Source organism: Mus caroli, unplaced genomic scaffold, assembly GCF_978045245.1.
Source record: "Mus caroli unplaced genomic scaffold, Mus_caroli_1 scaffold_10, whole genome shotgun sequence".
NCBI lineage: Eukaryota > Metazoa > Chordata > Mammalia > Rodentia > Muridae > Mus > Mus caroli.
Window position 1 is genome coordinate 107,822,880 of NW_028227265.1, and position 27,836 is coordinate 107,850,715.

Genomic DNA, 27,836 nt, shown 5'->3' on the forward strand with positions numbered 1-27,836 from the left:
TGCTAGCTCCTAAGAACGCTCATTGAATATACAGGCATTGAACAGGACACCAGAGACGGGGTGGTAACCTGAGGAACAAACTACAGGGTTGAGCTTTTGTTTTAATCCAGCACCCTCCCCCCATCATACCTACTTAGGTAGGTTAGAAGATGGAGTTGCTAATTTTTACACCTTCAGTGTAATATAGAAGGAAATAAAGAATAAATGTGTTATTCTAGAACCACAAGAACAGGCATTCTCTGACACAGCTGACCTCTGCTCTGCCCATTTGGTTCTTCCAGGCCCACCTCAGCCTCTCTTCTAAAGTACTTTGTGCCAACCAGCTATCTTCCCTATCACATAAGGCCAACACAAGATGGGGAGTTTTACTCTGACTTCCCACTACTAAATACGTATGAAAAAATGAAATCTCATAGAGGAGTCTTCGTACAATCTGTTCTCTATCTATAGTACCCCAGTAGTGAGTCATGTACATACTGCATAGATTGTAGACTTGGTAGTGGTTTGGGTGCTTGGTATCCAGGAACCGCACAACCTCCTAAAGAAAGATAGACACAAATGTTACATCTCCAGTGTCATCCAGAGTGAAGCTTGGAGAGAGAAGTAACTACAAATGGTTACTATTGTTTCACCTGCCTCTCATTGGCATTTTTCTAGGGGAAATTCCCCCAATGTGAGGCTATGTAGATTTTACATCATATGTATCTTGCTAAGGAAGAAGGCTGAGAGAGATACTCTTATCAGCCTCTGCTGCAGCTCGAATTGAATGCCCCCTATAAGCTCAGGATTAAACACTTGTTTCCCGAGCTGGTGGTGCTGTTGGGAAAGTTGTGGACCGTTTAGGAGGTTGAGTCTTGTAGGTAGAAGTGGGAGACTGTAAGGAGGCTTTATAGCCTGTTGCTACTTCTTGTTTACTCTCTGTTTCCGAAGAGTGGATACAATGCGACCAGAAAAGAAATTCCCCATGAGATGTAATTATCAAAACACTAGCTTGGCAGTGCTGATGCACTCCTTTAATCCCAGCACTCAGAATGCAGAGACAGGTAGGTAGATCTCTGAGTTTGAAGCTAGCCTGGTCTACACAGTGAGAGTTCCAGGATGGATAAGGCCACACAGAGAATTTCTGTCTTGAAAAACCAGGCAACTAATCAACCAACCAACCAACCAACCAACCAAACAAACAAACAAAAACCATTAAATGTACAGAACCAGAAAAGAATATTAAAAGCTGCAAGGGGGAAAAAAATAAATGAACATATAAAGAAAGTCCTATTAGAACAACATCTGACTTTTTAATGAACACTTGAAAAGCCAGAAGGAACTGGTTGGATGTTCTACAAACTTTGAGAGACCATTGATGTCACCTCAGACTATTATACCCAGCAAAACTTTCAATCACAATAGATGGAGAAAGAAAGATATTCCATGGTGAAGCCAAATTTAAGTAGTATCTATCTACAAATTCAGCTCTACAGAAGATGATAAAAGGAAAACTTCAACTTGAAGAGGCTAATTCTTTCACAAGCTTCCACAAAAAGAAGTCTGGGATTATCTTGCCTGTGTTTATACACAATGGTCATTCAGGAACTTTTATTTTAAAAAAAAAATTGTAACGAGGAATAAGGCAAGATTCTGCTCTCATCTGCACCACACACCACATGGTTGGATTTCATGATGCTGATTAAACACTCTTATGCCTTTCAAATGAGTTAAACTATTTCATTGTTTTGAGTGTTTTAGGTTATAATACCATACAATATTCTAAACTTGGAGGTTTTGCTATTGTTTTGTTGGTCATTATACTGGATATATATTATAGGACACAAATGAAATTCTCCTACTTTACAAGAAGATAGTAGGATTTAAATGTTAGGGGTGGTGATGAAGGGCCATGAAGTTCTACCTTTCCCATGCAGGCACTGCTCTTACAGGCATTAGTGCAGCCTCCATAACTTCTTACTTGTGTCCAAATGTTTATTGCTAAATCACTGTGTTGCAGTGATTTTCAAACAAGGAAGAACTGGTGTTGAATACAAATCTGTCTTCTGCTCTTATGTAATTTGGGATTTTGACTATTTTTCCACTCTTTTGTATTTGCCATTTCTACATTAAAGCAAATTGCTGTCCTGACTTTTTTTTTTTTTTTCAATTACTGGATCCATGAATTTCTTTCCTGCTGAAAAGGTTTGCCTTTCTGTTAATATATTGATTGTGAAAAGGGATGCATTACTCAAAAAATATTCCTGAGATAAGTTAAAAATGATGAACTTAAATGGTTGATGACTGATATTCAATAGGAACAGATTTTGTTCCATGTATCCAGGTCCTCTCCAGGGTATAAAGGAATGTACTTCAGGATAGCAGAATATTTTGTGCAGACATGGAAATAATTAAAATTGGCTTTCAGCCATACAATTTGGAAATAGGTTACAGGAATTGTTTATTAAAAGAAAAAAGAATGTTGCTGTTTGGGTATTTATTTCATCTTTCTAAATATAAAGAACTTGAATTATGAAAAATTAAATATGTATTTAAATTGTTATATTGTTTATTCCTTATGTGGGATACTTTGATTTCTGGTATTGTTTTCAAAATTGGTTGATTCAAGTATGTTGTATTCAAATGAGAGCTCATTAGTTTCTTTCCATCAAAAAAAAAAAATCGTAGTAATCATTGTGGCCCTAATGTTTTGGGCTTTACAGATTTTTCTTTGTAAATGCAAGACCCTTTTAACAAAATAGTGTTTGTCATCAGCTTGCAACTAAATATTTATAATTATTGTATAATTATAAACAATAATACGTAAAGCTTTGGATATCGTTACATAGCAAAAAAAAAAAACAGTTAAAGTTGTTTACTTCTTTCATGATGGTCACAGTGATGTGGCCCTACTTCTTGGCACCAGTTTTCTGTATTAGTTTCTTTCCCCATTATTCGTGATGAAACACCTGACAGGGAGCAACTTTAGGAAGAAAGGGGTTTGTTTGCTTGTTTTTATCGTTGTTGGTTTGTTGTTGTTGTTGTTGTGGTTGATGGTTTGCATGGAAGCATGGCCGCACAGTGATTCATCCACAGCCTAGAAGAAGAGATTGGGCAGGGAGTGGGTAGGTAGGTTATCAAGTCCCCAGATCCTTCTGCAGAGGTCCCCTTCCTTCAGTGAGGCACCAAGTAATAAAAACTCCATTGTCTTCCGTAACACCACTGCCAGCTAGAGACCAAATCTGCAAATATGTGATCCTTTGCAGGATCTGTCCTAGTAAATTCACAATGTATAAATTTACACAATAAGAGTCAATAGTTAGTTTAAGTGAAAAAAATGCTATACATATATGCTTGCGTTCCAGATATATTCTAAATCTCTTTATATTTTACTCAATGTTTTGGTATAAGTTTATCTTTGATTTAACCTGTTTTACCTCTGTTCTCTGATCTAACTAGTTAGATGGCCCGAAGACTCCACATACCCTCCAATCAAATGGACATAAAGTATTTAGAGTAGCAGTTTTCAATCTGTGGCTTATGATTCCTTTGGGGATCAAATGGCCTTTTTAGAGGGGTTGTTTAAGACCATAAGATAACAGATACTTACATTATTATTCATAACAACAGCAAAATTACAGTTATGAAAAAGCAATGAAAATAACTTTACATTTGGGGGGGGGGTCACCACAACAGGATTAGGAAAGTTGAGAGCCAAAGACATAGTTAATAGGGCAAATTGGCAACCTAAAGATTGGGAAAAAAATCTTTGCCAACCCTACATCCGATAGAGGGCTAATATCTAAAATATATAAAGAACTCAAGAAGTTAACCCTCCAAAAAAACCAAATAACCCAATTAAAATGGGGCACAGAGCTAAACAGAGAATTCACAACAGAGGAATCTTGAATGGCCGAGAAGCACTTACCGAAATGTTCAAAGTCCTTAATCATCAGGGCAATGCAAATCAAAACGACCCTGAGATTCCACCTTACACCAATCAGAATGGCTAAGATCCAAAACTCATGGGACAGCTCATACTGGTGAGGATGTGGAGGAGGAGGAACACTCTTCTACTGCTGGAGGGATTGCAAACTGGAACAACCACTCAGAAAATCAACCTGGCCGTTTCTCAGAAAATTGGAAGTAGATCTACCTGAAGATCCAGGATTACCACTGGTCCTAGGTCCCCAGCACATGTATAGCAGAGGTACCTGGTCTGGTCTCAGTGAGAGATTCTCCTAATCCTTGAAAGACTTGAGGCCTCAGGGTAGGGGGGAGCATCTTCTTAGAGGGGGAATGAGATGAGGAACTGTGGGAGGGGGTATGGGGATGGGGGCAATGGCTGGATTGTAAATAAAATAATAATTTAAAAAATGTAAGATATAAAATGAAAAATATAAAAAAATAAAGTTGAGAGTCACTGTTCCGCTACACAATCTAATGCAGTTTCTGTCCCATCCACACTAAAGTGTGACCAGCCACACCAAGGCCAAACATTACAAGGTAGCTCAGAAGGTATTAGGGACCATAGGCAAAGTGCATGTAGATGGGAACAGAGGCTGAGCCTTTGTGTGGCTCCCTACAGCCTTTGAAAGTTTCCCTTCAAAAGGGAAAGTAGGAGGTATCACAACCCACTTTGAAATTCTTGTTTTTGTTGTCCCCCCTTCCCCTGGCACTGTGTTTTGCTTAGATGTGGTTACAGTTACAGAATAGTGTTTAATACAATGCTTGAAGGATGGGGTATGGAAGCTTACATCCAGGTGAAAATGAGTAAGTACTGTGTCAAAATAGATGAGAATGAAGCCAGAGCATGAGTCATGCTTGTAAATCCAACACTTGGGATAAGCAGATAAGCAGGCGGGTTATCATGAGTTCAAGGCTACCCTCTGCTATAACCACACTAGCCGGGGCTACGTAGTAGCAAGACAAGTAAATGCAATTGATAAAGCTGTTGAGTTCAACAGAATTTCATACATTCTTCCTCCATGTTTTCAACTTTCTCAAAAATGAGAGATCTTGGGGCTATAGAGATGGCTCAGCTGTAAAATGTACATGCTGCTCTAGTGAAAGGCTGGGGTCTGCTTTCCAGCACCCACATTAGGCAGCCTATAACACTCAGTAATTCCAGCTCCAGGGTTTCTGATGCAATCTTCAGGTACCTGTGTGCATGCGCACATACACATATATACACATATATGCACACGTGAAGAAAATGCAAATAAAGTATTTGAAAAGTCCTTTGGGCAGAGGGAGCTGAAGAGATGAGTCAGTAGTTAAGAGAGGCTGTTGCTTTTGCAGAGGACCTGGGTTCAATTCCCACAATCCACATGGCAGTTGACAGTCTTCAGTAACTACAGACTGAGATCTGAAGCCTAAGAATGGGACTTGTAACTTTTTTTTTGGTTTTTTCGAGACAGGGTTTCTCTGTGTAGCCCTGGCTGTCCTGGAACTCACTTTGTAAACCAGGCTGGCCTTGAACTCAGAAATCTGCCTGCCTCTGCCTCCCGAGTGTTGGGATTAAGGGTGTGTGCCACCACGCCCAGCGGGACTTGTAACTTTTAAACCTTAGAATTCCTTTCTTTGAAAATAGTTTTTCTTTAGATTTGCATACTTTATTACTTTATGTGTATGGTTGTTTTGCATGCATGGATGTATGTATACCATATGAGTCCTCTGTACCCATGGAGGTCTCTTTGAAATTCTTATTGCAACAACTCCATCCACACCTAGGCCAAACCCTTCCCTCCTGCTACGGGGCACATCCCTTGCTGTAGGAGCAACAAGTGCTACAAGTCTCTCTTATTGAGGTAGCAGCAGTGACTGAAACTGCGGGTGCTTTCACTGTAGCATCTGTTTGTTTGCTGACCTCTGGATCCCACATCTGGAACATTTTAGCTACTTAAAGGCAACACTGACCATTTCTTTCTGAGTAAACTTCAGGGTTATGAAAATTTACCCTCAGGTTGGGACGATAGTTCTGTCTGTAAAATGCTTGCTTTTGAAGCATGAGAACCTAAGGTGACCCCCCCCCCCCCGAATCCACATTCAAAGGCTGGTTGTGGTTAAATGCTTCTCTCCCGCCCCCCAGCCCTGGAAAATGGACACAGGTACATACATCTCTGAGGCTCACTGGCTGGCCAGCCTAGCCTCCTTGCTGAGCTCCAGAGTAGAGTCAGACAGATTGTCTCAAGACCAAAGTGGATCAAAGTGAATGGTCTCTGATGACCAAAACTCACAGTTGTCCTCTGGCCTCCACACACACATATGCACACATGCCCACACACATGCACACAACAAAAAAACACAATAAAGATTTTAAAGAAGAAATTTATCCTATGCTTTGCATCCTTAGTGTCAGTCAAAATATAACCCTGTACACATAACCTCCCTCCCTCCCTCCCTCCCTCCCTCCCTCCCTCCCTGCTTCCCTCCTTCCTTTCTCTCCTCCCTCTTTCCCTTCCTTTCTTTCCCTTCCTTCCTCCCTTCCTTTCTTCTTTCTTTTGTGTAGCCCTGGCTGTTCTGAACTTGCTTTGTAGACCAGGCTAGCCTCAAACTCAGGTATCTTGCTTGTCTGCTTCCGGGACTAAGGGTATGCACCGTTGTGGGCACAGAAGTCGTTACACTCACAGAGAAGCACTAAGAGTCCCAGGAATGTTATCCACACAAGTGTGTCTTCTCAGTGGAGGAAATAAAAATCAAATACCTGCATTCTACCCAGAAAGCTGCGAGTGGATTTTGTTAACAACCTGGTGCCCTTTTGCTATCTGTGGAGGTACATACCAGCACCTGTTGCTATGGAGGCAGACCTCATCTAAATTCCCCAGAATGCTTATCCCAGACTCTGTCCTCCCCAGACCATTACCCATCCTTAAGCCAGTGTCACATGTACTTCATGGGGGGCTAATCTCTGCTATTGGTCAGAGACTGCTTTAGATTCTAGGACTTGTAGCTATAGAACACACCCTGGTGGTCACATGTACTTTGTAACCGAGTTTCTATGTAGTCACACTTTAAGCTTTATTGTGCACCTGGAATTAGACTGATTGTTGCCTGGAAACCTTTTCCCAAATTGTCCTGTGTTTTCCATATCTAACTATGAACTGCCTGGCATCAGACTCGATCCAAGTTGTCAAAGTCAACCTGCACCGAATTTTTATTCTTATCTCTTTTCGAGGTTGGCTTCCTGCCTGGATACCTGCAGGAACCCCCTTCAAAGCACCACCATATCCTTAACATCATTTTTATTTTTTAAAGATTAAGGAAATCATGGGATGCTTTAGTATCCTATGAGGGGCTAAGTGTCCCCAGATGTCAATCTTTCATTCACTTGTCAACCTCGACTTAAAATGACATCCTGTCCAAGATGAGCAGCCTGTTATTACTGAGAATGTGTCCGCTCAAGCTCTCTCTGACTTAACCTGAAGCTCTCTATAGCAGAACTAATAGCTTATATTTGAGCTTGCATTCTGAATAAAAGAATACATATTCATGAAAATTTGTTGTCTTTGGATACTTTGATTAAAAAAGTAAAGGAATCCATAACTGTCACTCAATATCCAAGGAGATAATAGTTTAATAACTGATAGAAACCTGTAGTTTAGAGTCATTTAAGAAATGCTTTGGTTTTGATTTTCAGCTAAATGGAGGGGTTTTGGTGACAATCAAGCTAGTATTAAATATGACTAAATTGAGACCAGCTTTATAAAAAGAAAAGTGACTTGATTTAAGTAAACTATAACTAACTCAGAGTTCCCAGTTCAGTCTTCTATAAAACACTATTATCTATCAAAGGATGAGCTATTCATAAAGATTAGGAGTGGTAATTTTGGGAAGTGGATTAAATATGAATGAACATGCTGTATTGACATTTTCCTATTTGTGGCACTTAAAAGGACACAAAGCATATTGACAAGTCTAAATTTCCAAATTTACATATTTAAATATTTACATATGATACAGTAACATGAAAGTCCCCTCTGTGACAACTTGCATGCTATAGTCTGGTACCTTTGGAAGCCACACATGCTTTCAAAGGAGAAAAATCAACCAAAAAGTTCTACCCAGTTATGACACATATCAGCCATAACTGTGACCAACATGGCAACCTTAACAGTGCAGTAGCAGCACCCACACCTTGATGATAACCAACAGCTCTCTGACTAGACTTAAGACCCTCTCAACAAGATGGAAACCAAGCTTTGGCCTGATTGGGCTGAACAGAGAAATCTGGTTTGAAGAACAGATATATAGAGCCACCTAGCCCAGCTACCATCCACTGGTAGCTCCTCAGATGACTCCATAGTTGCCCACAGATGCACGAACGACTAGCTAAGACAGCCAGTCCTGTCTTGGTTCACGAGAACGACAAAGTGAAAGCCCAATACAAACCGATAAGATAAGACACTGTATGATGAATTTTAAAAGTAGTGGCTATAAGCCAGTAAAATTTGTGACTAGTTTATAAACAGCCAAGGCAGACTGAAGCCCACCACTTGTGAGCTCTGGCTGGAAGAGTAGCCTTTGCAGGGGTCTTGAGGTTGTTCGAGTCAAGCCTCTGACTCCAGCATACACTCACTGAGCAGTGAGCACCAGCTGTGGGGATAGCCTTACCTTGATTGGATTTCTGTAGAAGGACTCCCTTCCAGACGATGGAAATGACATGGCAATAATACGCTCTGGAAGTCAAAGTAATTGCTGTAATGAGCATCGTGATAGAGACGACGCAGCAGACAAAAAATTCACGTACATATAATGAAACTCCTTTTTTAAAATAAAAAATAACATTCAGAAAAGAAGAACCAACATAATAATAATCAATACAACATAAAACATTAAATTATCCAATATAATAATAATAATTATTAAACTGACACAGTTATCTTAAGACTCAGTTGGTTCATCCCTGGGCCATAGACTTTCGTTAGCCTAAGTCTCTCATTTTATTAGTGGGACTATACTTTCTTTTCTTTAGCAAACCAACAACCAAACCAAACCAAACCAAATCAAACCAAACCAAACCAAACCAACCAACCAATCAAACCAACCAACTAACCAGCCTAGACTCCAGTAAAGGCGGCAAGTCCCTTAATGTTTGGAGCTCACATGAATTTGAAATCAAGAGGGTAGAAACCTCCATTTCTGGAGTTGTAAGAAGATTATGCAGAGTCTTGGGATCCCCAGAACCAAGATTAAATACCAGAACTGAATAACTGAAAACTCAACGAAAAATATTTCAAGCGATATATCCATCCCACCTCCTGTAACAGAATCAAGTGGCTCTGGTTGGAAATGACATGAACAGATACTTCCATTGTCCAGGTCATACTGCCACGGTGACATACGTGCTCGTAGGTAAAGAATGCTTTGGAATAACATGGCAGAGGAAGAAGAGAATGTGGTACCTATCGCTCGAGAACAAAATTCAACACTTTTATAAACAACACTGACGGGCAAGTTTCACCAACCAGTGACGTAGGTGAGGTCTAGGTCGAAGCCATCCTTCCTGTAGCGTCGCTTGTTACCCGAGACCTGAATTGGGAAATCATAAAGCTGTCACCCACAGATCAATAGGAAGAACAACACACATGTGTATGTAACTACAAACCTCACACGTATTTCCCCGAGACACCAGGCAGAAGTGTGCGGACACTCACCAGCTTCCTGGTCAGCCTTTCGAGTTGTCTCTTTTGATGAGCCAGTTGCAGAATCCTTATCAGAATGAGCAGTCGTAGAGGCCGCAGTAAAACTGCCAGTCTAAATCAGCGTATAGGTAAAAACGTAAATATCTGGTTGTTTTTTTTTTTGTTTTGTTTTTTTTGTTTTTTTTTGCTACAGGATTTTTGGTTAATATAGGTTAAAGTTTACACTTTTAAAATTAATTACTTATTAAAAACAGAATGCTTGGTTACTATGGATTAGGTTTAACACTTTTATAACTAGTGATTTATTTGCTTTTGGTGGTGCTGTGGACCAAGGCCAAGGCCCTGTGCATGACTGGCAGGTTCCTCTACATTGACCTGTTCCTCTTGTTCTGTATTCAGTGGGAATGGTGTGTTTCTTGGCCAGAACAATGCTGTTTTACCCCCAGGTAGAAGACAAAGGGCAATGTCTAGAGATGTTTCCAATTGCTAGACTGTTATTTTGGTGTGTTGCTACCATAGCAGGTGTGTAAAGGCAGGGAATGTTGATAAACACCTCATCATGAATGGAGCCCTAGCCAGGCAATGATGGCCCACGTCTTTAATCCCAGCACTTGGGAAGCAGGGACAGGTGGATTTCTAAGTTCGAGGTCTACAGAGTGAGTTTTAGGACACCCAACATTATACGGAGAAACCCCCAAAATATATAAAAGAATGGCGTCCTCTTCCAGACTTTTGTGACCTAAAAGGTCAGTAATGCTAAGTTTGTGAAGGACGGGTTCAGAATTTGTCCTCTAACATGAGTGGCTTCCTCTTTTCCTCTTCCTTCCTCGTGTGTGTATGCATGAGCGTGTATGCATGTTCATCACTAATCGCCTGTGTAGTTTCTATCAGTAAGCAGGACAGTGCTACTCTTGGTGAAGACACATCTGAAAACAGACTGAAATACTGACCAAGGAAGCTGGCTGCTGTTTCTCCTGCCATCAAAAACACCAACGGTGAGAACTACTGTTCTGAAACACTGGGTTCTTAATTTGAGGCCACATGAACAAGCCACCTGGAAAAGCTCTTTAAAGTTCTTTAAAGCATGGGGTGTGGACTGAAGGGATGGCTCAGTAGGGAAGAGCACTGTTGCTCTTGCAGGAGGCCGGGGACATGGCAACTGAGAACCATCTGCAGTTCTAGTTCTAAGGGACCCAATGCCCTGCTGTAGTCTCTGCAGGCACCACTCCCTTGTGGCACACACACACACACACACACACACACACACACACACACACACACATACAAAGGCAAAACACCCATACATAAAAAATAAAAATAAATAATAAAAATAAGGCATGGGGCAATAGGCCCCAGAGCCAGTAATTCAGTGCCTCTCAGGTGGCTCGCGTGTGACTGCTTAAGTTCTACCACACAGCATATTTAGTTGAATACTGGATTGAAGTCCTGGGAAGCTAGGGTATCAAGAGAAACCAATTATTTGACATTTGATAAACCTGCCTCCCCATCTTCATCCCAACACACACATGTTCTTCCTTTTAGATTGCCACAGTCAATAGGAGGGTGAGAGTGAGGGAGAAAGATAAGGGTAACGAAGAGGGAACTCTCCTAATAGATCCTAAAGGTTCGGGCTTTACCAGGGTTTTCTCATTTCTACTACAACTATACTGCAAACCCTTCCTCACTGCTGCCTGTCTGTGTGACGTCCCGGCTTCTTGCTGTGTTTTCTGCTCTTTAGACATCTTAATTGGAGTCATTCAAATTATATACATGCTTCATACTCTCTTGGTTATAGGGAGAGCCCAGGACTATAGAACTTTACATATAAGGCATTTGTGGTTGAAGCACAAATGGGAATTTATAGATCATTTCATATTGTAAAATTAAAATTGATGTAAGAGGAGGTGAATCTAGTTTTTTTTTCCTTTGCATATTCTCTTTTATTCATCTAAAGATTCTTAGCGGTATACCCTTAAATGAACCCTAAATGCCAGCATCTTTTAATTTCAAAGTAAATGGAAGTTTTTTTTATAAGTATTGCACTTTTAAACCACTTACCAGGTATATAACCAGAGAGTTCAAAGTTAAAATATTAAATAAAACCAGGGAAATTCAACAACAACAACAACAACAACACAGAAACAAACAACCCAGAAGAATGAAGGGGGAGTTTTGAGAGGTAAGCCAAATGTTTCATACCTTGGGATAGCTCTGAGAAAGTGTTTGTCATAAAGTGCATAAATGACAGCCACAACCACAGTCACACCGATGACCACAGCATCTAGGGTGTTCAGTACGTCGGAAAAATAACGCCGTCTCCTGGAGCGGGAGATGGTAAGGTTTCAACGCACAAGTTATTCATGACAGACTCTATCTTCAGCCCTATTGGCAGTCCCAGGGAGAATTGTGTGTGTTATTCTATATTCTCCTGAGATTCTAACCCACTTACAGGTCCATGGTCCCCACCCTGTCAGCTGCATGTAATTCTGTCCCAAACACATTATGTTTCATGGGATATGAAGGTTGGCTGGGGTTTAGGCTTAGCTTGCAGACTTTGAGGGTTATCACCCGTGCTGGGGTAGAGTTGTTTAGTAACATAGCAGCTGTTCAAGCTGACCATGCTTCTGTAGTTCACCAAAGTAAAGAGAGAATTCCATCTTAATGATTAAAACCCACCATCAAGACTACTGGACTAAGGGGAAATTAGAATATCAATTTTAAATTCTTGAGTTAGTACATTTTCTATTTATGTATCTATTGCTGTCATCCATCTTTCTTAGTTTTCTTTGGGTTTCATGGCTGTGAAGGGGCAATGTGACCAAGGTAACTCTTATAAAGAAAGACAAACATTCAACTGGGGCTGGTGTACAGTTTCAGAAGATTTAGTTCATTATCATCACTACGGGAAGCATGGCAGCCTCCAGGAAGATGTGGGACTGGAGGAGCTGAGAGTTCTACATTTTGATCTGAAGGTACCCAGGGGGAGCTACATGGGTGTACATTGAGTTTTACATATGAGACCTCAGAGCTCACCCCTACAATGCCACACTCTCTTCAACTAGACCACACCTACTTTAACAAGGCCACACCTCCTAATAGTGCCATTTCCTGTGGGCCAAGCATTCAAACACATGAGTCTATGGCAGCCAAACCTATTCAATCTAGCATATTCCACTCTCTGGCCTCTATAGGCTTTTAGCCACAACATAATGTAAAATGCATTTAATTCTACTTCAAAAGTCCCCATAGTCTATCACAGTCTCAACAATGTTTAAAGGTCCAAAGTTCAAAGTCTCTTCTGAGATTCATGCACTATTTTAACTGCAAGCCCTATAAAAAATCAAAAAAAAAAAAAAAAAAAAAAAAGCAGATCACATACTTCCATCACCACAGAGTATACATCGCTATTCCAAAAAGTCATACTGAGGAACTACTGGACCAGAAGCAAGACCAGAAACCAGCTGGGCAAACTCCAAACTCTATATCTCCATGTCTAATGCCCAACTCCTTTCAGCTTTGTTGACTGTAACACAATTCTTTCTCTTGGGCTGGCTCCACTCCATGCTAGCAGCTTTCCTTGGCAGGTATGCCATGGCTCTGGTATCTCTAACATCTTGGGGTCTTCAAGGCTACTGGAACTTCACAGCTTTGTTTTTCAAAGTCTGAGGTATACACATGATCTGGGATCCTCCAAAGGGCTTGGGTAATTTTTCCAGCTCTGCCCTCTACAGCACACACAGCTGTGGCACACACAATTAACCTTGGTTCTGGATGACTCTACTCCACTGCTGCTGTTCTTGATGATCCCATAATACTGACATCTCCGATACGCTGGAGTCTTCCACTGCAACTAGGCTACACTTTCACCAGGAGCCTCTCATAGGCTCTCTTAATGGTGTCAAGCCTCAACTTCAACTGCCACTGAGGCTGCACTTTCACCAATGGCCTTCCTGGCCTTTCACAGTGCCACCCTCAGCTGTCCATGATGCCTTCAAAACCAGTACCAACTTGGTGATTCTTACCTATTACCAAATTTGGCTGCCAAGATGAGCTACAACCTTGGGTATCTCAGGATCACAGCTTTTTTGTGCTCTCAGGAAACACTTCTCAGAATATTTTACCTCAGTGATGCTGGTTTCTTCTTAATCACTGCTCATTTCTTAGCTCCAGTTAACCAACATTAATTGTCCAAGTAACCACTTCTATTCTATTCTCTGCCAAGTTCTGCTGCTTGCTGAGACTGAAACATGACCCTTTCATTCCATTATATTTGCACCAGCTTTCTGCTTTTCATAGTTTCCTTAACTGCCTAAGCTTGGATGTCTTGGAACATTCTCTGTGGATGGACTTTGAACTCAGAGATCTGTCTCCTGAGTGCTGGGATGAAAGGCATGTACAACCATACCTTGGCCTAAGCTTTTCTTTAATTCCTTCCCATTATATACATGGCCACTATTCATTAAGATCTTGATTAAAGGTGTGTTGTCTTCCTGCTTCAAGATCTGGAGCACAGTGTGCCCTCCATTTCTAGACTGTAGTTCATTTCAAATATAGCCAAGTGGACAACTGAGAATAGCCATCACAATCCATTCTATGTCAACTTGACACAAAATCATATCTCCATATGTCCAAATGAAAACTATGACCAGGTCATAATAACGCCTAACATGATAGGTCTCTCCCTCATACAACCACAAACACATAGTAAAATTAGAATAGTTGGCACTGTCCCCATTTCAACATCCTTTTCACAAGATGGAAGCTTAGCTGGGACTTTGTCCTGCGGTCACCACTCTGTTCATCTTGTTCGATACAGGACTCAGTTCCATACTGGTTCTTGATGTTCCTTTAATACTTGAACCATACATTTTTGTATATTTCCTTTCTAAGCTTGCTATGCTTGATCAAAACATGAATAAACCACAGGGCAGAGTCTGTGCTAGGCTGCTTTGAGATTTCCTTCCTAAATACAATTAATCTGAATCTCTTCAATTTAGCCTCAGGCAAACTTTTCAGATAAGGGCAAAGAACAGTCACATTCTTTACCAAAATATCATCAAAATGATTTCTATGCAATATTCTAAAATTCTTTTCCTCTGAAACCCCTGATCCAGGGTCCCAGAGTTCAAATCACCCTCAGCACCAATGTTTTCCATATTCCTACTAGGATGGCCCATCAAGACCCACTTAAAGCATTCCACTGCTTTCCAGATCCAAACTTCCCAAATACACATTCCTCCAAAAACCAAAACCAACCAACCAACTCGCCTCTGCCCCCCAAAAACCTAACAACAACAACAACAACCATCACCACCACCCAACATGATCAGGTCTGTCACAGTAACATCCACTTCTGGACCAACTTCTGTCTTAGTTATGGTTTCATTGCTGTGAGGGCCAACATGACCAAGGCAACTCTATGGTTTCAGAGGTTTAGCCTATTATCATCATGGCAGGAAGTATGGCAATGTGGAAGTAGATGTTGGGCAGGAGGGGTTGAGAGTTCTACATCTTTTTTAAAAAAAAATGTTTTTACTATTATTAGATATTTTCTTTATTTACATTTCAAATGTTATCCCCTTTTCTGGTTTCCCCTTTGAAAAGCCCCTATCCTATCCCCACCTCCTCCTGCTCACCAACCCACCCACTCCCGCTTCCCTGTCCTGGCATTCCCCTACATTGGGGCATCAAGCCTTCATAGGATCAACCGCCTCTCCTCCCATTGATGTTCGACAAGGCCATCCTCTGCTACATATGCAGCTAGAGCCATGGGCCCCCCCATTTGTACTCTTTGGTTGGTGGTTTAGTCCCTGGGAGCTCTGGGGGTTCTGATTGGTTCATATTGTTGTACCTCCTATGGGGCTGCAAACCCCTTCAGCTCCTTCAGTCCTTTTTCTAGCTCCTCCATTGGAGACCCTGTGCTCAGTTCAATGGTTGCCTGGAAGCATCTGCCTCTGTATTATTGCCAGGCACTAGCAAAGCCTCTCAGGAGAGAGCTATATCAGGCTCCTGTCAGCAAGCACTTGTTGTCATCCACAATAGTATCTGAGTTTGGTAACCGTATATAGGATGGATCCTTAGGTGGGGCAGAGTTCTACATCTTAATCTGAAGGTAGCCAGAAGGAGACTGTCTGCTGCAGGCAGCTGGGAAGAGAGTATTTTCTGCACTGGTTGTAGCTTGAGCTCATATATGAGACTTCAAAGCTCACTTCCATCATGACATACCTATTCCAACAAGGCTACACACACCTCCTAGTAGTGCCACTCCCTGTAGGCCAAGCATTTAAACACAAGTCTACTGGGGCAAAACCTTCTCTTTCCTCTCTCTCTCTCTCTCTCTCTCTCTCTCTCTCTCTCTCTCTCTCTCTCTCTCTCATCTCTCATCTCTCTAAAAGTGTCAAGATAGCAATTCATACTTGATAAGTAAGAAGTAGGATTAAACTATCAAGAAGCAATCACTGCCTTCTTCTATGTAGGTAGGGAAGTGAGATGTTGTGCATTGCTGGTGAGCAAAAAAGCTGAATATGGGGCTTAGAGAAATTGTAGTTGGGAGAGTAAACAAAAGGAACCCACAAATGGAGAGGGCACAACTTCATTTAGACTTAGGGTCTGTTTTGTTGATGCATACTGGGGTTTTGATGAACTGATATGGTCTACCGAGTGCAGACACAGACTTTCTTTCTTCAGAAATGTGCATTGGTCTCCTAGAGAAAGTTTCTTCTGATTCTGGGATAGCGTCTTCTTTTATATGGATGTTTTTCAAGATGTTAGGGATTTCTTAATGCTTTTATTAGTGCATGTAAATTATACAAATAATAGGCTTCACTTTGACTTCTATAACATGTGAATAAAATATATTGACCATATTCACCTCCATTACCTTCTCATTTCCACCTCTTGCTAATGACTTCCTCCTCTTACCTGGCTCCCTTCTACTTTTGAGTCTGTTTTGTGGTCTGAGTTTCATGAAGGCTCCTAAGAGGAGTATGGCTGAGGGATGATTCATAGAAGCACTGGCACCTTACCAATGGCTAAATCACTGAAGAAAATGTTGAGAAAGCCTTCTTTAGGCAACAAGAAACTGGGCAGTAGACAAATGCCCTTAGCTCAAAAAGGTGCATGAAGATAAAAAGATATCTTAGAAAAGTAGAAAAACTACATTCTGGGATGCTCTGAGAATAAAATGAAGCTAGAGAAGTTATCCCTGACTCCCAAAGCAATCCAACTTCAAGGCATGACCTGCCCACTCATCTGCTTGGAAAACCAGTAAGCAGAGGTCAGTGTCTGTTTTATGGGAAGGACATGCCTCTATAGTGCCTTCTGCACTATAATTAAAGCTTTTATTTTCATTGAACTATGAATTATTTATGATATATTCTTTCATGTGTCATCAAATCTTGTTTGGATTCAAGACAAGTCAATAGAATTTTTGCATCACATACACACTTCTTTTAGTCATGTACACATACACACAGTGGTTGCCTGCCCCATCCTTGAAGCCCGTTTAAGTTTTAGCAACTGTAGAACCATCTACAATAAATTATAAATATAGGCACAATGATAGCTGTGATAAAGCCACTCTACATAAAACTGGTTTTGGATTATTGCTTTCTCTATGGGACATATCTGTGGTCTCCCTTCCCCCACCTGCTTGAACCTGCTTGCTCAAGGGTGGAGCTACCTGCTCATTCGTCCTGCCACGCCTACTGCTGGACCCTGCCGCTTTGTTGCTTGGAGGCACACACGTGTTCGTCCTGCTACTGGACCCCCAGATTGTTTGGCGGGAAATCGGGTTCCCTCCCCCTTCCTTTATAACTGAGTGTCTGGAAATAGTAAAATTGAGCTTTGATCAGAATGTTGTCTTAGCTACATTCCTTTCTCTCGCCGCCTAGCCCCTCTTCTCTTCCAGGTTTCCAAAATGCCTTTCCAGGCTAGAACCCAGGCTGTGATCTGCTGGCCGGACACAACACATATCTACAAGGAGAATCATTTTGATGAAGAAGGACCCACTGTTTGAGCTGATCTGACATTTCTTATAGAATACTTCTTATATCGCTAAAGAAATGGCCTTATTCTTAAACAAAACAGAATCACACTTACCCTTCTACAGACACTCGAAGAAGAACATCCACGAAGAAAAATAAAGCAATCGCTAAAGAAATGGAACGATAGTCCAAAGGAATATAAATTTTGTTTTCAGAGACATTTAGATCGACAACCACAAGAAATACATCCAGAATGACCAGGAAAATTCCAAATATTCTAAAAGAAATAGAGTGGAGGTATTACTTCCATACAGTTACACAATATTAAAGCCAATGGTTAGATGTTCCCAGGTCCTTATTTAGACCTAAACTGTCCTATGGGAGAAAGAACAATGGTGCTTTAGAATCTTTTTTTTTTAAATATATATTTATTTATTTAATGTAAGTACACTGTAGCTGTCTTCAGACGCACCAGAAGAGGGCATCAGATTTTGTTATGGATGGTTGTGAGCCACCATGTGGTTGCTGGGATTTGAACTTCGGACCTTTGGAAAAGCAGTCGGGTGCTCTTACCCACTGAGCCATCTCACCAGCCCCTCTACTTTTTTTTTTTTAAAGTTCAGCTTTCACCCAATAAAAGTAGCAGTTAGTAGATAAAGTATGCCCCAAGCCCCTTCCCCTCCACTTCCCCTGGCAGGGGTGTGATTTAGAACTCCAAGCTAGAACAATAAATCTGAAGTCACAAGTTTCTCAGTATAAACTCTTTAAATGCTCAGAATTCATGAGGAGTTTTTTTACAAATTTTTTCACAATGAATTAAATCACATTTAACCAAATATATTTAAGACTTTAGCAACAAAAAGGAGCGAAGAGATGAGTCATATAGTCCATTTAAAAATGCTGTAAACATGGGGCTGGTGAGATGGCTTGTGAAGTAACACAATCACAAAAGAATGGATTGTGAAGTAACACAATCACAAAAGAACTCACACAATATGTATTCACTGATAAGTGGATATTAGCCCAAAACTTAGGATACCCAAGATATAAGATACAATTTGCTAAACGCATGAAACTCAAGAAGAATGAAGACCAAAGTGTGGACACTGTGCACCTTCTTAGAATTGGGAACAAAACACCCAGGGAAGGAGTTACAGAGACAAAGTTTGTAGCTGTGATGAAAGGATGGACCATTTAGAGACTGCCGTATCCAGGGATCCATCCCATAATCAGCTTCTAAACGCTGACACCATTGCATACACTAGCAAGATTTTGCTGAAAGGACCCAAATATAGCTGTCTCTTGTGAGACGATGCCGGGGCCTAGCAAACACAGGAGTGGATGTTCACAGTCAGCTATTGGATGTATCACAGGGCTCCCAATGGAGAAGCTAGAGAAAGTACCCAAGGAGCTAAAGGGATCTGCAACCCTATTGTCGGAACAACATGATGTACTAAGCAGAACCCCGGAGCTCTTGTCTCTAGCTGCATATGTATCGAAAGATGGCCTAGTCGGCCATCACTGGAAAGAGAGGCCCATTGGACTTGCAAACTTTATATGCCCCAATATAGGGGAATGCCAGGGCCAAAAGAATGGGAATGGGTGGGTAGGGAAGTGGGGGGCGCTATGGGGGACTTTTGGGATAGCATTGGAAATGTAATTGAGGAAAATATGTAATAAAAATATTAAAAATAAAAAAAAAATGCTGTAAACATGGGGCTGGTGAGATGGCTCAGCGGTTAAGAGTGTTGACTGCTCTTCCAAAGGTCCTGAGTTCAAATCCCAGCAACCACGTGGTGGCTCACAACCATCCATAACAAAATCTGATGCCCTCTTCTGGAGTGTCTGAAGACAGCTACAGTGTACTACATATAATAAAATAAATAAATAAATAAATAAATAAATAAATAAATTTTTTTTTAAAAAATGCTGTAACCAGTAAGAAGTTTTTCTCAGTGAAATTTTCAAAAACTGCCTGATTATATTCATGGGTGCACACATGGATCCTGCACACAGGGTGGAAACATGAAAAAGAATTCAATTCCATAAACAGTTGCATGGTTAATTAAATTCTTAAGTATTTTTAAGCCTTTTCTTGCATATTTTTTTAAAAACTCCTTATACATGAATTATTTTCCTAAACTACAAAGATGAATTAATTCAACTTTAAAGTGTTTTTCTTTAATAACCAAAGAGTCTGTTGAAATATTATTAATTTTGGAATTATCAAGATAACTCAGTAGTAAAACACCTGCCATTAAAGTTTGAAGACCTGAGGTCCATCCTCAGCACCTATGCAAAGTTAGGAGCAGTACAGCACCTGTAACCCCAGTCCTAGGGAGGCAGAAGCAGGAGGATCCATGGAGCTCGTTGGCCAGTCAACCTAGCTTAGTCAGTGAGCACTGGTACAATGAGAGGCCCTATTTAAAAAGAGTAAGATGACAAGAGATACCCAATAGTAGATCTGTGGTCTTGTATCACAGACACAGGAACACACACACACACACACACACAGAGGAACATACACAGACACAGACAAACACACAGAGGAACATACACACACAGACGCAAACACACACAGACAAACACACATACACACAGAAACAAACACATATAAACACACACACATACATACACACATACTCACAGACATAAACAAACACAGATAAACATACAGACATACACACAGAGACATACACACACATACACACAGACATAAACACACACAAACACATACAGACACACACACAAACATACACACATACTCACAGACATAAACACAGACAAACATACAGACACACACACAGAGACATACACACACATACACACAGACATAAACACACACAAACACACACATACAAACATACACACACAAACACATACAAACATACATACACAAACACACATCCACACAAACATACAGCTACACACAGAGACATACACAGACCACACATACAAACATACACACATAGACAAACACATATAAGCACACACACACACACACAGAAACACACACATAGTTACATACACACACAGATACACATACCTGCAAATACTTGTACATATACCTACACAAATAGGTAAAACATTATACACACATATAATATTAATTTTAAAGGAAGCAATTATGTTATATAAATCTGAGTCATCAGGTAGAAAAGAAATCTAAAAAAATATAGTTCAGGAATTGAGTAATTTTGAGTGTATAGGAGATTTAGCTTATACTTATAGAATTTATATTTATAGAATATATGATTCATTATTTTTACATTTTTGAGTTAGAAAATATTAATATGCTGCGATTTAGTTTTGAGCAAAGGTTATTTCTTTGTACATCTTAAATGTCCAGTTTTAACCTAACCTCTAAGATAGGTTAGACTGCATTAAATATGGATTCGTGAGCTAATTAGCAACATACTGACAATGGACATTCTTTTACTTTGTTCTGTCTTGGTTATTGGAGGTCCTTTCTCATTAAACTTTTATAATTAAATATCATAGATATTTAATTACTTCCATTTCTGTTCATTCACATACCTGAAGGCAACCGAGGACACAAGGATGCGCACAAATTTCTTAACCACATTCCTAAAAAAGTTAGTAAAACTAAATCAATCACACATTCCCCCAACATGCTATAAACTTAGCGAAACGAAAGAAAGCTCTTTATAAGTATAAATTTTAAATAAAAGTTCTCATCAGTTGCATACCAAATGTTCTGTGCTCCTAAGTAAAATGTTTACATTTTTTTGTTCCTATCTAGAATATATGTAAATAAAACACTATGTGTTGGGTATTTAGCAACTTATCTTCTGCATGTAAAGTTCCAGCTCCAACTTTAAGGAAACGTTGAGCTGGAGACTAGTAAAATAAAGCATCATGCCATGGAGATGGGTAAGAGTGCTCAGGGGAGAAATATTCCCATGTCTGCTCTTCCATTAGCAAATTAGGATCTTGGGCAAATCACCAGGCTTGGGTAGATGGCTGATGCTATGTGAGAGGAGCTGCTGTGAGCTCTCTGAAGACGGCCTGATCTATTGGGCAGTTCTCCTACACATCAATATGAGATGAATCCTCATACAATAACATTGGTTAGATGAATTAATGATTTTACAGAATTCCAGATTTGATTTAGTTTTAGGAAGTTAGGACAGTTGATTATGTTTAAGGAAATGTGGTTTAAATTGTTTTGCCAGAAAGACATAATAAAGTTAGAAGTAAGGGTAGAATGTGCCCCTCTCTTGTAGAATAGTGAGGGTGGCATAGGTCTGAAAAAGAGTACAGTGAGCCTTTGTGCTTTACAACCATGCTTGTACTTGGAAGAGAAAAATAGACTTGGGACAAGTTAATGAGCAAAGAAAACATTTCATTCTCGGTTGGGTCTGAGTTCCTGAATCTTGTGATCTAGGGATGTGACCACAGGTTTTGGCGTGTACCATGAAAAGACAGGGTTATAAACAAAGAGCAAAGAATTCGACAGTGAGAATAAGAATAGAGAAGAGATGACTAGCCAGTTTAGACGAACAAGACTTCAAAAATAAGACGCAAGATGATGATCTGTTTTTTGATAACTATAAATTATTGTCAGCTAAGCATGAGGGAAAACTTGCTACTATAGATTTAGCTTGCTTACACTTTGTCAATCAATAACAAAAGAATTGTTGCTTTGGGGTCATGATGAACTTGTGGAGAGAGTGATAGATGGAAAATGTTTAGTTAGGTATGACTTTCAAAAGAAGAATATATAATCAATAATCCTGTTGTGCTTTCCTTTTGTACAATGATTTTAACCTGTTTTTGAAGAATATGTTCTTGTGGTGATTGTTTACAGAGAGTATGTAACTTATGGCTATGAGGTAATATGTTTCTTGAATAGAGACTTCTGTCTTATGTGGTCTAAAAAGGCTAAGGTAAAAAATAGAGCTCAAACAACTTCATATATATGTATGTGTATGAATGTATGTATGTATGAAGTTGTTTGAGGTTGCTTCATCCACCAAGTGTGTGTGTGTATGTGTGTGGTTTGTGTGTGTATGTATGTATGTAGGTATGTATGCAGTTTGTGTGTATGTCCTTCTTGCTGGACCCCTAAGAGTTCAAAGAGTCTCTCATTGATCACATGAAGTGCAGGCCCCAGATAATCAAGCTTTGTTCCCTCAGAGATATGTCTACTGAATGATCAATCACTGACTTTATGCCCTTGCCTCAGTTTCCCCTGACCTGTTGAGGCTGGTCTTCAGTAGAGAGACATCAGAGTCCTAGCAACAAAATAATGGATTTCTTTTTACAAATACAAACTGAAGGGGCACTCCCAAACTCTTTTGGTGAATCCAGTATCTTTCTCATACCCAAAGAAGGTAAAGACACAGCAAAATGACAGACAGACATTCCTGATAAACAGAGATACAAAAATCCTCAGTAAAATACTCGTACACTGAGTAAAAACATATTTAGAAATTCATTCTCCATGGTGAAGTTGGCTTAATCCTAGAAATGCAGTGTTGGCTCAATGTGCATAAACAATAAACATAGTAAAGCATGCAAGTTACCTGAGGAAGGCATATAGTTATTTCAAGAGATGTAAAACACAACCTTTGGCAAGAATCCAACACACTTCATTATAAAATCCCTAGAGAAAGTAGACCTGGAAGTGAGGCACCTTAGCATCCTAAAGGTTATATATGAAAACCCACAGCTACATTGTCCTAAATGTAGAAAACCACAAAACAATCTCATTAAAACCTGGATATGACAGGGCTGCCAATTATCCTCACAGTGTACAGCTAGAAGTATTAGCCAAAGCAATAATGGAAGAGAAGGAAATTATAGGTCCATAGCAAAGAAAATTCAAATTATTCTTAGTTACAGATGATAGTGTATTGTACATAAGAGATTTCAAAATTCTATCAGAAAACTGCTAGAAATAATAACAGTTTCAACAAAGGGGCACAGTACATGAGAATTTATAAAACCTTTCCAATACACCATGACAAACATATAGAGAAAGAGATCACCCATACACCCTGATTAACAACAGTATCAAAGGCAATAAAGTAACGTAGAATAACCCTAACCAAGGAGGTGAAAAACAAACTTTGAAATCTCTCAAGAAAGTAATTAAGAAAGACACCAGAGAATGGAAACATACCCCAGGTTCATGAATTGGTAGCACTGATACTGTGAAAATGACCATCCTACCAAAAGCAATTTAAGGATTCAATTCAACCTCACTCAAAATTTCCATTTCATTCCTCCCAAAAATGGAAAAAATCCTAAAATTCATATGGAACCAGAAAAGACCTGTGCGCAAAAAGAATAATACTGGAGAGATTGCCATTTTAGACCTCAAGGTATATTATAATGAAACAATAACAAAATCATATGACATTGTCACAAAGTAAACATGTATTCTAATGGAACAGAAGACCCAAGTGTGGTTACAGCCTTCTCATATTTGACAAAGAAGCAAAAAACAACACAGTTGTAAAAATAACATTTCCAACAAATGGTGCCAGGAATCTGGATGTCCTCATGCAGAAGAATGAAATTAGAGCTATATCTATCACCATACCCGAAAATTAGATGCAAGTGAATCAAAGACCTCAGTTGAAACCTGAAACACTAAAACTGCTAGAAGAAAACACAGGCAGTTCCCTACAAGATATAGCTGTAGGAAAGAAATTTCTGAAAAGAACTCCATTTGCCAAGCAATTTAGGACTGAATTGTCAAGTGGAATACCTTGTTAAAAAAATGCTTTGGTCGGGTGTGGTAACATGTGCCTGTAATTCTAGCACTTGGGAGACAGAGACAGGCAGACCTCTGTGAGTTCAAGGCCATCCTGTTCTACAAATCGAGAGCTAGGGCTACACATAGAATCCCTATCTTGAAAACAAGAGGGTTCCAGCTTGCAACTCTGCCTGGGGCAGAGCTAGCACTCCAGATTCCCTCCCACATCTAGAGACAGCTTGATTCCCAGGAGGTCTATCACAACCAGGCTAACAGGTGAGTCCTGCCCACCCCACCCCAATACCTGGCCTAACTGGGACCCCCCTCCCCATGGGACCCAGCAGATTCAGGATCTATCCACCCTTCTGGAGACACATCATCTTTCTGTTCCACAACGGTGCCCAGGAGCAGATCAGGTGCTCCAACACCCTGCTCACATGCCTACACTCAGAGACCACTTGATTCCCAGGAGGTCTGTCATAACCAGGCTCGAAGATCAGGAGCACCAGACACCCTGCCACTCCCAGAGATAGCCTGACTCGAGGAGATCCAACATCACCATGCTCATAGGAGTGATAGGCTCCAGCCAGGGACAGCAAGACCAGTTAACAGTTAACCTGATTGCAAGAGGCAAGCATAAGACAATAAACAACAGAAACCCATGCCACTTGGTACCATCAGAACCAAGTTCTCCCACCACAGCAAGCTCTGGATACCAGAGCATACCTGAAAAGCAAGATTCTGATCTAAAATCCCATCTCATGAAGATGATAGAGGACCTTAAGAAGGACATATATAACTCCCTTAAAGAAATACAGAAGAACACAGGGAAACAAGTAGAAGACCTTAAAGAGAAAACACATAAATCCCTTAAAGAAATACAGAAAAACACAATCAAACAGGTGAAAGAATTGAACAAAAATGTCCAGGATCTAAAAATGTAAAGAACAACAATAAAGAAATCACAATGGGAGGGAATCCTGGAGATGGAAAACCTAGCAAAGAAATAAGGAGTTACTGATGCAAGCATCACCAAAAGACTACAAAGATAGAAGAGAGAATCTCAGGCATAGAAGATTCATAGTAGATACCACAGAACAGTCAAAGAAAATACAAAGTGCAAAAAGCTCGAACCCAAAATATACAGGAAATCAGGACACAATGAAAAGACCAAACCTCAGAATAATAGGAATACAAGAGAGTGAAGAGTCCCAATCCCAAAGGACCAGAAAAAAACTTCACCAAAATTACAGAAGAAAACATCCCAAATCTAGAAAAAGAGATGGCCATAAATGTACAAGAAGCCTATAGAACACCAAATAGATTAGACCAGAAAGAAATTCCTCCCGGCTCATAATAATCAAAACATTAAATGCACAGAACAAAGCAAGAATATTAAAAGTGGTAAGGGAAAAAGGTCAAGGAACATATAAAGGTAGACCTATCAGAATTACACTCGACTTCTGAACAGAGACTCTAAAACCCAGATGATCTTGGACAGATGTCATGTAGACCCTAAAAGAACACAAATGCCAGCCCAAAATTATACCCAGCAAAACTCTCAATCGCCATACATGGAGAAACCAAGATATTCCATGACAACCCTACAAAAGATAACAGAAGGAAAGCTCTAATATAGGGAAACTACATCCAAGGAAAACCAAGAAATTAATCATCTCCTAACAAACCCAAAAGAAGAGAACCACACCAACATAATACCACCACTAACAACAAAAATAACATAGATCAACAACCATTGGTCTTTAATATCTCTCAACATCAATGGACTAAATCCCTCAATAAAAATACATAGGCTAACAGACTGAATACATAAACATGACCCAGCATTTTGCTGCATACAGTAAACATACCTCAGTGATAAAGACAGATACTACCTCAGAGTAAAAGGCTGGCAAAAAAATTTCCAAGCAAATGGTCTCAAGAAACAAGCTGGACTAGCCAATAAAATAGACTTTCAACCAAAAGTTATCAAAAGAGATGGGGAAGGACACTTCATACTTATCAAAGGAAAAAAATCCACCAAGATGAACTCTCAATTCTGAACATCTATACTCCAAATGCAAGGGCACCCACATTTGTAAAAGAAATGTTACTAAGGTTCAAACACACACACACTAAAACTCACACAATCATAGTGGAAGACTTCAACACCCCACTCTCACGAATGGACAGATAATGGAATCAGAAACTAAACAGAGATACAGTGAAACTAACAGAAGTTATGAACTAAATGGATTTAACAGATATCTTCAGAACATTTACCCTAAAACAAAATAATATACCATCTTCTCAGCATTGCATAGTACCTTCTGCAAAATTAACCATATAATTGAACACAAAACAAACCTCAACAGATACAAGAAGATTGAAATAATCCCATGCCTTCTATCAGATCATCACAGAGTAAGACTGGTCTTTAACAACAACAAAAACAACAGAAATCCCACATAGTAATGGAAACTGAATAACTCTCTACTCAATGATAACTTGGTCAAGGAAGAGAGAGAGAGAGAGAGAGAGAGAGAGAGAGAGAGAGAGAGAGAGAGAGAGAGAGAGAGAGAGAGAGAGAAAGGAAGGAAGGAAGGAAGAAAGAAAGACATTATTTTCTAGAATTTAACAAAAATGAAGGCACACCATACCCAAACTTATGGGACATAATGAAAGCAGTGCTAAGAGAAAAATTTATAGCTTTGAGTTACTTCATAAAGAAATGGGAGAGAGCTTACACTAGCAGCTTGACAGTACATCTGAAAGCTCTAGAACAAAAAGAAGCAAATACACCCAAGGGGAGTAGCTGACAGACAGGAAATAATCAAACTCGGGGCTGAAATCAACCAATTAGAAACAAAGAGAACTATACAAAGAAGCAACAAAACTAAGAGTCGATTCTTGGTTTTTCGAGACAGGGTTTCTCTGTGTAGCCCTGGCTGTTCTGGAACTCACTTTGTAGACCAGGCTGGCCTCGAACTCAGAAATCCACCTGCCTCCTGAGTGCTGAGATTAAAGGCATGTGCCACCACGCCCGGCTAAGAGCTGATTCTTTGAGAGAATCAACAAGATAGATGCCCTTAGCCAAACTAACTAGAGGGCACAGAGACAGTATCCAAATTAACAAGATCAGAAATGAAAAGGGAGACATAACAACAGAAGCTGAGGAAATAAAAAATATCACTAGATCCCACTACAAAATACTATACTCAACAAAATTGGAAAATCTAGATGAAATGGATGATTTTCTAGACAGATACCAAGTACCAAAGTTAAATCAGGACCAGAATTCCTAAGGAAATAGAAGCAGTCATTAAAAGTCTCTCAACTTAAAAAAGGCCAGGGCCAGATGGTTTTAGTGCAGAATTCTATCAGACCTTCAAATAAGACCTCATACAAATACTTCTCAAATAGACGGAACAGCCTTATTTGTAATAGCCAGAAGACGGAAGCAACCCCAATGTCCCTCATCTGTAGAATGGACGGAGAAAA

At 40.0% G+C, this 27,836-nt stretch overlaps 1 protein-coding gene across 1 annotated transcript in view; it reads right to left on the bottom strand.

Annotated features, from left to right (window-relative positions):
• LOC110300151 (phosphatidylinositol 3,4,5-trisphosphate 3-phosphatase TPTE2-like) overlaps positions 1 to 27,836 on the bottom strand; it is an 82,683-nt gene that overhangs the window by 25,774 nt on the left and 29,073 nt on the right. The window contains exons 12-18 of the mRNA XM_085843492.1: positions 21,146 to 21,196; positions 17,724 to 17,885; positions 11,823 to 11,942; positions 9,636 to 9,735; positions 9,447 to 9,510; positions 8,593 to 8,657; positions 478 to 538 (exon numbers count right to left, since the gene is read on the bottom strand). Of these exons, the coding sequence (XP_085699618.1) occupies positions 478 to 538; positions 8,593 to 8,657; positions 9,447 to 9,510; positions 9,636 to 9,735; positions 11,823 to 11,942; positions 17,724 to 17,885; positions 21,146 to 21,196 (623 nt within the window). The remainder of the gene's footprint in view (positions 1 to 477; positions 539 to 8,592; positions 8,658 to 9,446; positions 9,511 to 9,635; positions 9,736 to 11,822; positions 11,943 to 17,723; positions 17,886 to 21,145; positions 21,197 to 27,836) is intronic.